The 13937-nt window shown below is 44.3% G+C and overlaps 1 protein-coding gene across 1 annotated transcript in view; it reads left to right on the top strand.

Annotated features, from left to right (window-relative positions):
* Window positions 1-4059: 4059 nt before the first annotated feature.
* Window positions 4060-13937, top strand: part of B3GNTL1 (UDP-GlcNAc:betaGal beta-1,3-N-acetylglucosaminyltransferase like 1) — a 274115-nt gene continuing 264237 nt past the window's right edge. The window contains exons 1-3 of the mRNA XM_056850830.1: window positions 4060-4257; window positions 8152-8268; window positions 10189-10288. Of these exons, the coding sequence (XP_056706808.1) occupies window positions 4060-4257; window positions 8152-8268; window positions 10189-10288 (415 nt within the window). The remainder of the gene's footprint in view (window positions 4258-8151; window positions 8269-10188; window positions 10289-13937) is intronic.

Consider the following 13937-nt stretch of genomic DNA (forward strand, 5'->3'; position numbering starts at 1 on the left):
CTTATCACTTTTTGTGGAAAAAGGACTAACAATCTGGGAGAGAAGGAATGAAAATGAATGCATATTGGACCCCACTGGTTCCTTTGATAGGGGTTCACTGATTTTCCTTATGTCCATTGGAAAGCATTAAAGCAAAGGTGGTTGGTTGGTTGCTTACATGCGATCTTTAAGGATTGCCCTCAAATAACAAAGTGTCTTTTCCCCAAAAGAGTACAAGAAAACATAGACACATTAATTAATGACTCTGTCGCTTGTTTTATTATGTATCTTTCTAGATAACTTTGCCTGATTTTGGCATGCGGATGAAAGAAGAGCCACAGGCAAGCGAAAACATTCTATTTATGTGAGCACAATTCCCAGGGATGGGGGACCAACTTCGCTTATGTGAGGCAATATCATTAGGGTGGGGTGGAGAACTGTCATGAAGGGGACACTGGACAGGGGTGGCTATGAGAGGTTATTTTGGACATGCAATCATACGGCTTAACTCTCATTTCAAATTTTCATAGCTCGAGCTGAATGAGCACCTGCAGAATGCCATTCCTTTGAAAGGCATCTGATGAAGTTAATTTTATGCTGGCATAAATTTTCTTAAGTCTTTACGATGCCTTTGAAGGGGATCAAAAGCTTCGTTTGCCTAAGGGCAACATGTCTCTGTGTATCCGCAGAGTATCCATCACCTCTGGCAGGGACCATCTTTTTTTTATAATCTTGTCTAACCCTTGCGATTTTCTTATAGTGAATAGTTCTTATTAACACTGCTATGACTATATAGGTGCCATCAAGTATACACACATGACACATCCATTCAATGCCAGAATTCAGAACACCAGAATATCAAATGCATTTTATTCTTTTGCCTATGTGAATCCTCAATCTAGACCTTGGGTCTGCTTTCCCAGGCAAAAGTTGCCAAAAAGTCCAAAAAGCCATTGTGCACAGTAAACACCCAGCCTTGGCTGTGGCAGCAGAAACTCCATCTCAAAGCTGCTCCAGCCCCCGCCAGCAAGCCCATCAGCCCCCCCCCACAATGTACCCCAAAGTTGCAATCTTTAGCCCATCTCTCAGCCCCTGCCAAGAATCTTTTTTCGTTGACTTGGGAGAACGGGTTGCTCTTACTCTGAATGTATCTGACTGCTGTGTGTGTGTGTGTGGGGGGGGAACTCAGATGTCCTAGCACTAGCCCTGGAACTCTGTGTACTTCTAGGTGACCATCACAAGTGGCCAGCCACATGCATCGTTGATTATTATGTTTAACCGTATAATCAGACTTCAGTCCATCCTAGAGGTGATTACTAATCAAACCGCAGCTGCCTTTATTAGCTCATCAGCAAATTCAAATGAGAGCTGCTATTTACCAAAACCGGCAGGCTTTGGATTATCTGCTTGCACATGAAGGGGTATGTGTGGGGATAGTTCAAGTTTACAAATTTTTGTCTGAAGATAGATAACAATGGGGAGGCAGTACTAAATATGTTGCCTCTAAGATCAGAAAGATATCGAGTGTCCCAGTTTAAACCTGGAAAAGTGTATTAAAAACCCGGAGTGGTAAAATAATGTGTTTGGTGGGGGAAGTTGAAAGAAAGTGATGTGTTTTATTGGTTGTGTATTAGCAAGCATTATTCTGTTTCCTTGATTGTATTCCATGTTTTGTGTGCTTGATAAGGTCCGTCATTGACAGCTCAAACTTAACAGCAATGCCTATTGACACCCCCCCTCATGGCCCTCATGGGGCCCCTGGAAAGGTAACGATCCTTCGTTCCTTTCCTAAACACCAGCCTACCGGAATCCTGACTTTACATGCACCTCTCTCCCTTTGGAAGCATCCAAAGGTAAAAGAAAAAGAGAGGAAATGTTGGTATGATTACTCAGGCACAACATCACATTCAGACATACACGCAAGCTACACGCATAAGCTGCTTACAAGCAAAACCACAGAAGCCGCTTCTCAGTGGCCCCCCTTTCCTTTAGCACCAAGCACGTAGGCACACACACATTCCAAAGGCTGGAAACTTTCCCCTCGCATAAGGGAACGCTCCGACAGCCTCCCTCCCACCTATTCCTCCTTTTTGATACTTTCGCTTCACCTTGCAAGGGAACGCTCTGAACTGCTCGATAAGATAGGCTCCATTCATTAAAGTAGTGAGGCTCGCGCACGCGCTGAAGACGTTGCATCGACAAGCTAAAATCGGATGTTAAGAAAATGTGTCATTGTTGTATTGGAACGTCAAACGTCTATAAAACCTCTTGCATTTGCCCTGCCTCAGAGTGACAGGATTGAAAGCTGTTTTGTCTGGTTCCTGGCTCACCCAGTTGTGACTTCTTGGCCAATAAAGCAAGCTGTAGTTCAATCAACCTCCTTCCCTCATTGCTCTCTATGAGAATGGGGGAGCACAACATTTTTTTAAAAGAACCCAAAGTACAGGGTGCCTCAAAGCATCTGCTAAGAGGATAAAAAAAAAAACCCTGAAAAAAAGAAAAGCTCGTCTTGTAGAATGGAACGAAATTAGAATGAAGATCCCCTTTTCAGACTGGCTGTGTCCCTGCCCTCTTCAGCCAGTGGACTCTTTGGTACATACCCTTTTGCGCTGTCCTTATCTGTACCAACTTAGGCTAAAATGGATTAAACCATGAATATAATTCACAGTGGGTAGCCGTGTTAGTCTGTCTGCAGTAGTAGAAAAGGGCAAGAGTCCAGTAGCACCTTAAAGACTAACAAGAATATTTTCTGGCAGGGTGTGAGCTTTCGTGAGCCACAGCTCACTTCTTCAGAGTATCTGAAGAAGTGAGCTGTGGCTCACGAAAGCTCACACCCTGCCAGAAAATATTCTTGTTAGTCTTTAAGGTGCTACTGGACTCTTGCCCTTTTCTACTACGGATTAAACCATGTTTTAACCAATGGTGAGCATTTTCTCGAGCAACTTTGGAGCAAAAGGGTCAGTTCCTCTTGGAGGGCTCTGACGCTTATTCTGTTGCTCGTTTTTTGGAGGCTGCAGAGAAGAGACGAAGGGAGGTGTTTTTAGAGATGGGCCTCATCTAAGTTTTATTGTTCAAGACCTGGGTCGAAGAACAGGGGGGGAAACTAAGACATTATAACCAGATGTATCTCTGACTGGCCAAGGGTGAAGCGCAGTGAAGGCTGCAGAACAACTCTCAGCGACTCCCAAGACCCTCCGTCCAGCACACGCGCACACACACCCCGCATCCCTTCCGCCTCCCCGTTCCCAAAACTACCCCCAAGCTCCCACCTCGCTCTGTCACGACATCCCCGCTGCCGTTCTAGCCCACTCGTCTCTACTCCTCCGCAAAGGGAAGGTGGCGCGGGGGCCGGGGAGAGGCGGCGTCGGGGGCGAGCCGCACGCGCCGCTTCCGGCCTCCGACGCCCGCAAGATTGAAGAAGTCGCCGGGGAGGGGAGCCGGCCGAGCGCCGACGCGTCCTCAGTGCGCACGCGCGCGCCCTCGGCCTCTCTGTGCCGCCGCGGCCCGCGTCTTCGGTCTCCGCTTCCGGTTCCGCTCATATCAGTCTCTCCGCCTGGCTCTCTGTCGGCCCACAAAACCCTCCCCGTCGGCCGCTCCATCCCTCCTCAGCCTTAGTTTCTCTCTCCTCCCCCCCCCCCGGGTTCCCTGTCGCTTTGGAAACTTTTGTGGAGCTCCGCTTCCTTCTAGCCACCCTCTTAAGTTTTTTAATCTTCTTTCGCTTATTCGCAGTGGAGGGGGGGGGGATGCGGTGCAGTCCCGCCCGAGTGGTGACAGGAGGCGCCTAAAACGGGCTTGATTTCTTAGTAGGGTTGCCAGGTTTGCCACCGACGGTTGGTTTTTGGGGCGGAGCCTGAGGGGGCGGGGTTTGGGGAGGGGAGGGGCTTCAATGCCATAAATGGCCACAGGGGGCGTTTTCTCCAGGTGAGCTGATCTCGATCAGCTGGAGATCAGTTGTAATAGCAGGTCTCCAGCTAGTACCTGGAGGTTGGCAACCCTACTTTTTAGAGATCCATGGCTCAATGGGATGCTGCTTCCTGTTCGTTTTCACCGCTGCTTCTCCGTTTTTCCGTTTTGCTGACGATGGATGCGATGCAAAAGGGGCTTAGAGCACCCGTTAGTACACCTCCCCTTTTGCAAGACAGGATCAACGCGGACAACGTTGAGCTTGCTCGGTGCAAACCGTCAGACTCTGCGGCTCCTGCCTCATGGGACAGTCCTGAGGAGCAGTCCGTTGTGCCTTTGAATAGGGAAAGCCAAGACAGCAGTAGGATTCAGGTGGTAGGTTCCACAGTGTTCTGATTAGGCTTGTGATGTGTTCATGTATTTGCAACATTTGTAAAAGGACTGCATCTATATTTACATTAGGCCAGGTATGTTTAGGACCAGTGGCTCTGGCAGAGGAACAAAACACTGCAGTTGGCAAGCCGATCAAGAGTGAGCTAAATGCTGTAGAAATCAGCATTTGAGGCTCTCTCCAAACGACTTGGCATGGTATAAAAACAACATGACATCCTAAGGGCCTAACTTTATATTACAGGTGTATGTAACAAGCTCAATTGTTATTACTTAAGAGCATGGCCACTTTAGAAGACGACTCTGTGGAGCCAAAAAACAATCTGACCTAATTTAAAGGAGAGGTAAAAGAGCAGGGTCTTGCTTAGAGAGCGTGGCAACCTGTGCAAAGCAGCAACAGATGCCTACTTTGTTTGCCAGAGATCCATAGGCATTATGGGTATTGTGCTGGCATGTTAGCTAAAAATGTGTAGGTCACAATCACGTTAGATTACTGTAAGAGGCATTATGTAAGGTTGTCTCTGAAAACTGGGCAGAAACTTCAATCGTTCCTATATGCAGCAGCCGGATAATTGTTGGAGGCTGGATGCAGGAGTCCTATCACCCTGACACCAAAAGATATATTGGCTTCCCATTTGTTTACAGGCACAATTCAAAGTTCTGATAATTTCCTTTAAGGCGCTAAATTGCTTGCATAGCTGAAGGAATGTCTTTTTTACTTAAAAAGGTAAAGGTCCCCTGTGCAAGCGCTGGGTCATTCCGGACCCATGGGGTGACGTCACATCCCAACGTTTCCAGGGCAGACTTTGTTTGTGGGGTGGTTTGCCAGTGCCTTACTGTCCAGTAAAAAGCCTTAATCTTTGTGCCCTCATCTATAGAGGTGAGACAACCTGCAAAAACATACAGCTTTCTTAGTGGTGGTGCCTTTGGACAGCCTTCACCTTCAAGGCTTGTTCGGTGCCTACCATGATACAGGAGCCAAGCCAAAATATTTTTCTGTGCCTGGGATTTAACCGAAGTTTATCCCGTCCTTTGTGGTTATCAGTTTCATAACATGCATCCCACTTTAGTGCTCTTCTACCACTGTTTTGTGATTACAGTTTTAGAACTTCTGTTTTGCTGTAATTTATTTTATTTATTTATTTTAAATTTTATTTGCAGGTTGTCCAATTGAATAAAATACAATCAAACAATACCATACTAGAATTGGCAACAATAATATTTGGAAAACGCGATACAATAACTCATACATAAAAGTTATAGCTTGTATGTTAGTTGCTGTACTGGTCTTGGAGGAAATGAAATAGGTCAGATTTTTACACCAGACAAAATAAACAAATCAGCACAAAGAATATGAAAAGCATTGGCCAGTGCACTTAAAAGAACCAAGACATTTTGTCTGGCATCTGAAGCCGTTGGCTTGCACTAACCACTGACCTTTTCATTCAGGATCAAATCCAAGATGAGCTATTTTTGTTGTAATTTATGTTTTTAATGACCTTTCATGTTAGTTTTATCACTAAGTTTGTTGCTGGTTGTTACGGATATATTTTTGTTGAATTTTAGCAGGTCTAGAGAGCAGGGCATATCATTAACTAACTACTTTGTGTGGGTTACAGATGAGATATTGAGCCCCTGCAAAGTCACATGGGGAAGCTCATTGCCTTCGTAGCTCATGTTTGAATCAGGCCCAAATCAGTGCAAGTGGGGGGGTTAACTACTGCCTCGTCCACTACTTCTCTGCTGCAGATGCCCCCTCATGAAGAAGCTTCTTGCCTCTCTCCTAAAAACATCCGTAGAGGTTTTGTTACGTGCGCTTGTTGCGTGTAATGTTTTGTTAGGCCTTAGGATAGCTTTCTTAATTAAGCAGCTCAAAACTATGAGTGTTACCTTATTAAAGATTGCCTAATGTTTGTAATGTGATGACATTGTTTCCATAAATTATATCTGAGTCTAGAAGCCTGATGTGGAAAGCCTTGTATACTTCCGAGAAAGGCTGGATTATGGCAAGAAACCAAGGGCCGATCTGATCATAATTTTTTTAAAGCTGGTTGAAGATAATAGTGTAGGGCCATGCTTTGAGTTATATTTTGAAACAGAACAGATTCTCTAAGATGTGTGTTGTTCTAGCAAGCTTCCAGAGTTGTGCTGCCTTTCTGAAGGAGACACATGTGCAGAGGGATCCCTAAATTTTCACTGGACTTCATTGCCAGCCAAAATTTGTAGTTGAAGCCCTGCTACTTTTTCATTCTGGGGTGAGGGCATGCTGTACTTTAGGGTGCCAAAGCCTTTGGGGAGAAAACACACACACACACACTTACCAAAAGAGAGAAGAGATAGCAAACATGCAACAAGTAAATTTCTGGACCTCTGATCAAGCATCACTATTCTTACTGTTTAGGTGCTTCTCAAACATGCTTCTGTTTTCCTTGGTTAATGATATTCATTTTTCTTTGAAGCAGATTGGTTAGAAAGAGTGCGGAAGTAACTGATGTGCAAAAATATGTTGTGGTTGGATAATGCTGCTACTAGTATTACTGGTTAGAGGAGGATGTATCTTCATCCTAGCATAATATTGTTGTGGTGTTGAATATATGAGCGCTGATTCTAACTGGCTGATTATGAAATTTTGAATCTGTTTTGCTACTGCCGATTATGAATTGCATAGTTGATGGGTTTGGGAGGGTAATCTCACAATTTGGTTGGTGCAATTTGAAGATACAGCCTTATTGTGAGCCCATGAAGGGGGGGCAGGCTCCTTAGGAGCCAGTGTGACCCTTCGCTGGCATAGGTGCGACCGTCTCACGGAATAAGGTGGCACCTATGCTGGTGTGGGGGCAAACACACTGGCGTCCGGGTGCCACCGGCCTCCACCGCCAGCACATCTATGCTGGCAGGGAGCCCACACCGGCGTGGGTGTGGGTGTTCCTGGGGCATTCCTGGGGGAGGAGCTGCCGTTAGGCAGCTTCCTCATCCCTTTTGCCCTAGGAATGCCCCCTTGTGCTGCGGTGGTGCTCCGCCACCTTTTTTGGTGGTGCAGCTCCGTTGGAGGCAATGGGGGATTTCCCCCTTTTTCTCTATTTTTATTTTTAAAGCTTTTTTTTGCCTTTGCAGTGGCTGGGAAGCCTCTGAGGAGGAGGCGCAGCTGCTCTACTCCCAGCCACCGCGGATCTGCCTCCCCTTTTAGGATTGGTCCCCCCGAAACAAAGACAATTCAGTATTTGTATTTTCTTGTGCTAGAATTTTCATTCTGGGTGCTATTTCGAATAATCAGTGTGAGAAGCTGTGCCCTGCTCAGGTAGCTAATTTGGGAGTGGAGAGGACAAGACTGACTCCATTATGTCACCTTCTAAGACTTCTCGAAGGAGTCCACAGCTTCTAACATTGGTTCTACTTAGTACAGAGTAACAGCTGTAGAAAAGGTGTTTTCACTTTATTTTTTGTTTGATAAGGAAGATCACATTCAAGACAATAAGACAGTTGTTTGCATCTAAACAACATTGGGATAGTTATGTGAGGGGAAAAGATGAGATAGGGCTGCTCTTAGTTGATCTCAAATGGATTGGATGTCTGCGTCTGATACTAAAATAAAGCTATGAGAGAGGCCTAAGAAGAGGGATGGGGCTAGGCTGGAGAGCAGGAAGAAAAGTATAGGGGATTCATAGTTTTCTTAATACTTACCAGTTACAGTGTTGAACAGAAGAACAACAGAGGAGGAAAGCTATTTGTAAAGAATATAATAGTGCCTTTCATCTGTTCAGAGGCTGATGTGTGTGCGTGGTAAGAGGGTATAATAAAAGTACCACATGTTTAAGTGCAGCAGGGAGTATAAAATTATGATTTGTATTTACTTATGCTATGTTTATGTGTTCTTTGTAGTCTGTAATTCTGCCAGTGTACAATGCTGAATGCTGGTTGGATGAGTGTTTGAAATCTCTTCTGGAGCAAGATTTCCAAGGTTCCATTGAACTCTCTGTTTTTAATGACGCTAGTACGGTAGGTATATTTTTACACCTGACTATTTAGTTCCAGTTTGCAATTATCATTTTCATGAACTAGTTTAATCATATCCCAGGAATGTATTGTTACCCTGGTTAGTTAAATGGTTAACTTTGAAAACTGAAACATAACATGAAATTGCCGAACTGTAATTCATCAGGAAGTTTGATAGTTTGGAAAGAAAATACCAAGACCATGGTTACACAGCCTGGGTAACCTACAAGAACCAAAGTTTGATAGTATTTGTCTAGATCTTACTTAATTAAAATGTTAAATTACAGGTGCTAAATTAAGTTAGCAAAGTCAGGGAAATGGTCTTGTTGCCAGCTGCAGCTGTTGTGAATGGTTACTATGACTCAGGAAAGCTTATACCTTGAAAATTTTTGTTGGCTTTTAAGGTGCTGTTGGCCTCGAACTTTGTGCTTATTTTGCTTCCATTTGCTTGTTGTACTTCAGTGTCATAGGCTTCACCGGGGGTGTCAAACTCATTTGTTACGAGGGCCGGATATGACATAAACGTCACTTGGCCAGGCCATGTGTACCATAAAATTTAATGTCAGGTACCAGAGATACAAACTTTATAGAAGACATAGGCAAAGCCAATTAATTGTATTGTTTTTTCTTAAAATAGAAACATGCTTAAAACAATTACACTCTTACAGAATTTTCTTTTATTTATCAGGCTTTAATAATTGGCACCTTGGGACTGGGGGAGGTGGCTGCCAAGCCCACAGCTAGGGTCGCCAACTCCAGGTTGGGAAATACCTGGAGAATTTGGGGCGGAGCCTGAAGAGGGCGGAGTTTGAGGAGGGGAGGGACTTCTGTGCCAGAGTCCATTTGCCAAAGCAGCCATTTTCTCCAGGTGAACTGATCTATATCAGCTGGAGATCAGTTGTAATAGCAGGAGAACCCCAGCCGTCACTTGGAGGTTAACAAACAAGCACTCATGGCACACAACTTATAAAATGGTATAGGTACAAAGATCCCATACAATATATAACGATATACAGAACAAAAGATATAGTCCCAAAAAAATCTGTGGTGATAACAGAAGGTGTGGTGCTGTGCGGGTGGTGACGCGGCTCCAGTCGAAGCGAAGGCAAAGCGGTGCTCCGTAGAAGGTAGGTGGAAATCCCGGATAAGAGTTCCGTAGCGCAAGACATGGAGGAGCGTGTGTCAGCGCGTCCAATAATGTGGAATTCGTCTAAATGAGCTGCAATTATGACATAATTCTGTGTCCTGCACTACGGAACTCTTGTCCGGGTTTTCCACCTACCTTCTATGGAGCACCGCTTTGCCTTTGCTTCGACTGGAGCCGCGTCACCACCTGGCGCAGCACGACACCTTTTGTTATCATCACAGATTTTTTCGGGACTATATGGTTGTTCTGTATATCGTTATATGTTGTATGGGATTTTTGTCCCTATACCATTACATAAGTTGTGTGCCATCAGTGCTTGTTGTTGTTTGTTAATTTCCTACTTAAGCACGAGGTTTGTTTTGAATCCCTTGGAGGTTGGCAACCCTACCCGCAGCAGACTCACCAACCCAGATCGGGACTGGGGGGAGGTGGCTGCCTTGGCTAGGGAGCCCACAGCAAGCTTGCCAGTCCAGATTTGGAGTGGGGGGTGGTGGCTGCCCGGGCCTGATAACAGCGCTCACGGGGCCGGATCCGGCCTCCTGGGCTAATGTTTAACACCCATGGGCTACACCATTTGCATTTCAGGGCCTTTTGTCCCGGTTGTGTACATATTTTTTCTATACCTGTTCATGGTGCACACACACATATGAGCTGCCAGCTGTCAGTATGCTTCATAGGTTTGATGAAGAGGGTTCTGGTTCACAAAAGCCTTATACCACAACAGCTGTTCAGGTGCCACATGACTCAATTTATTTATTCACTTCTGTCTTTATCAGGACAATTCAGTAAATATAATAGAAAAATGGAAAGTTTTGTTAGAAGAAATGGGCATTCGAGTATGTGTTGGAGGACACTGTTCACCTCAGCCACGAGGAGGTAGGTAAGACTATGGACATACTGAACCTGTGCCTGGAGGTAATAAGTGAGCTGGATGACAATAACCGGTTTGCTCTGGGGCACGATTCATAATGCTGGTAATTATAAACGCCTCCATGGTCTGGGGCAAGGGTACCTGAATTTTAGCTTACATTAAATGTATTAGGTGGAAAAGAAACACTGAATACAGTGGAGTGTCTGCTTAATGGACCTAGAATTACATTTTAAATTATCATGACTTTATTGACAGAAAGGGGCAAGAGTCCAGTAGCACCTTAAAGACTAACAAAAATATTTTCTGGTAGGGTATGAGCTTTCGTGAGCCATAGCTCACTTCTTCAGATACGAAAGCTCATACCCTACCAGAAAATATTTTTGTAAGTCTTTTAGATGCTACTGGACTTTTGCCCTTTTCTACTATTGCAGACAGACTAACACGCCTACCCACTGTGAATTATTGACAGAAAGAAATGGCTATATTTTACATTCCTGGAAATTAATACTTGGCTTAAAAAAAAAAATCTTTAGTCAATTTCAATAATTTTCCTCGACAACTGTATATGGTACAACCAGGATTGAAGTTGCCTGAAGACAAAAACTATATGGATTGAGGTGAGTAAATGATGGATTTAAGCTGGATTGCCAAGTGTGACTGCTGTAGAATGAAGGTTGGCCAGGTTAGATGTGGCCTGTAAATATTTTTGTGTTGAGTTTTAAACCTTGCTGTGCTTTACAGAGATGGCAAAAGGATGGTATAATGGTTTTTGAAGGAAGAGAACAGGATAAATTCAAGCAATACTTAATTTATTTCCTAAAATAAATTTTCTGTGCATTTTTGCCAAGAAAGCTTAATTTTTTCCCCTTGACATCAATAAACATGTGATTATCTCATGTAAACATGTACACTTACACTGCCATTTTCCCATTAATTTATTCAAATTAATTTGGAAGTTGCAGTTTACACGGGCAGAGCAATCCTGAAAGGGAGGATGAAGGTGGTTAGGAACCAGCCTGACCCCTGCGCTGGCTAAGTGGGCACTAACGCTGATGCTGGGCCATTTACACCGGCACCAGGGAGCAGCATGGCAGCTTGAGTACCAACACAGCCTCCCCGGCAGTATTTCCCTGGCGCAAAGGCAAAGGAGGCGTTCCTGGGGCATTCCCAGGAATGCCACCTTTTAGCCAGCATGAACTTGCAGCAGAAAAAACTCAGTGGAGGAGTTTCACAAGGTTTTCTGAAAACAGCAGTTTTACCCTTTATTTTTGGCCCTGCAAGCTGCTCAGGAGGCAGTGTGGCTGCACTGTCCCCGGGCCCAACCCAATTCCCCCCTTCAGGATTGTGCAAGGTAGCCCATTCCTGAGCCCAGTGGCGTCCAGGGACAGCATGGCTGGGGGGGGGGGGGCGCTGCGGCACATCCAAAGAGGTTTGGAGGCTGCCGCGAGCAGGAAAAAGGGCCATTTAACTAAAAAAAAAAAATTGGGGTGGGGAAGCCCCATAGACTAAAGCAGTGCTACGCCAGCAGAAACCTCGCGCTGCACCGTTGAGGCGCAGGGGGGCGTTCCCAGGCTGGAAGGGGTTAGGAAGCTTTCTACTGGAAGCTCCACCCCGGGAATGCCCCCCAGGATGACAGTGTGAACACTTGTGCTGTTGGGACGCCGGTGGGAGGCCGAGCTGGTGTCCCAGGGCCATGCTGCTGAGCCAGTCCATGGAGGCCGGTGTGAGCACCCCAACACCGGCGTCTGTGCCAGTCTTGGCAGCTCAAGTAGCACGGGTGCCGGCACAAGCGGCATGGGCACCGGCCACTTGTGCACCTCCTATGGACTTTCGGCCCTGGGCTCAGGAATGGGTTGTGAGTCCTCCTTTATTTTTCTCTTAATGGGTCACTTAATTTTTTAGAAACTCCCATTCGCTTAAAACACTAAATTACATGCATGTGTAGGTTTACAAAATCCTAGTGGCTCCTTCTTCTAAGGAAAGACAGGAGGCTTGTTCCTGTGAAGTGCTAGTGCATACATTTAACCTTTTTCCTGACTGCCTTTAAAAAAAATTAAAGTATGTGTTAGTTGCCTACTAAATTCCCTTAAATGTCTGAGACAGGTTACAACATTTAAAAAAATCAAAATTAAGACATAAAAATGGCAAAAGGAACAGAATGAAACAGCTGTTTAAAAACAATGATGAGTAGCAGATAAAAGACAATAGTGTAAATTTGTTAAAACACCAATTTAACAAATGCCTGGGTGAATTAGAAAATTCACCTGTTGCCTAAACTTTAATAAGCTAGGGGCAAGTGAAGGTTTGTGAGAAAGGAATTCCATGAGTGAGGCACCACCATAGACAAGACCCTGTCCATGGTTATCTCCCATGTAACCTCAGAAGTTGGAAACCTCTGATGCTGATCTTAACTGGGGCTGGTCCTTTATACTCTCATACACTATGAATTGTGCTTGGAAATGAATTGGCAGCCAGTATAATGCATCTGGAACTGTTTCAGGTGGGTAGTCACGTTGGTCTGTAGTGGTACAAAATTTGAGTCTAGTTGTACCTTTAAGATCAACAATTTTTTTCAAGCTATAAGCTTTCATGGTATCGGATGAAGTGAGCTTTGACTCAAGGAAGCTTATACTGTGATAAATTAGCCTTTTGGGTAGAACTTGTCTTGGATTTTGTTCTTCTAGAGCTGTAACTGTTTACCTGCTGTACCATTCCCATACGTGGGTTCCAAAAATGTGTGTCCTCATGCAAGAGCCACCTTTGCCTTTCTGCTGCTTTTCTGTTTCAAGCCACCCCTCCCGTACTTTGGAAGAAGGGACTGCTTTGTTCCACATGGTTTGTTTGTTTGTTTGTTTGTTTGTTTTGTAGTCTGTAATTTGGTCCTAAGATTATAAAAGAACCTTTATGCAGGGGATGTTTTAATTCATTTTACATTAGAAATATAATCTATTATGATTTATGTACTTCCATTAACGTGTATTTGCAAAGTACAGGTCTCTTGCTTACAGAGGGGCTTAAAGCCTGTATTTAGATTGGGACAGAGTTGAAGAAAACAGACAGGCAAAGGATGGAGTAACAAAGTTTACAAATGTAATTTTAGACAGTGACTCACAAATGCAGTTTTAATACTGGTGAGAACTGGCTTCATTTCCAACTTAAAGAAGAAAATAAAAACTTGAGCAGAATTAGTTGCCAGTTGGCCTAGAGATCAGTATGGTATGGCAACCACACTTGTGTATATGTGTTAAACACACACATACACAACTGTGGTTGTCATACCATACTGATGGGCAATGGTAGGATCAGGCTTGGAAACATAGAGTAGGTCACATCCATTGTGATTGGTATAACTTTTGGATGGGATGGTTGGACTGGGTTTTGGAAAGGGACTGGAACTTTATGTCCATTTTCATGTATCATACATACATTTAAAGTCATTTTAAATAAATGCTGTTTCATTAAATTATTAACATATTGGCAGATTGCTTCTTCAGTCAGTAGCAGTATGTGTAGGTTTAACTTTCTACCTTTGCTTTTGGTCACATGGCTGAATTCCAAACATGTTCTCAGGAAAGTAAATGCAGAACGATGTACATGGTTCACACTCTTCTTTCATTTTCCATGTGGAAGATCTGTTATATTTTAAATGGCCCT

The sequence above is a fragment of the Euleptes europaea genome, chromosome 1, assembly GCF_029931775.1.
Source record: "Euleptes europaea isolate rEulEur1 chromosome 1, rEulEur1.hap1, whole genome shotgun sequence".
Lineage (NCBI taxonomy): Eukaryota > Metazoa > Chordata > Lepidosauria > Squamata > Sphaerodactylidae > Euleptes > Euleptes europaea.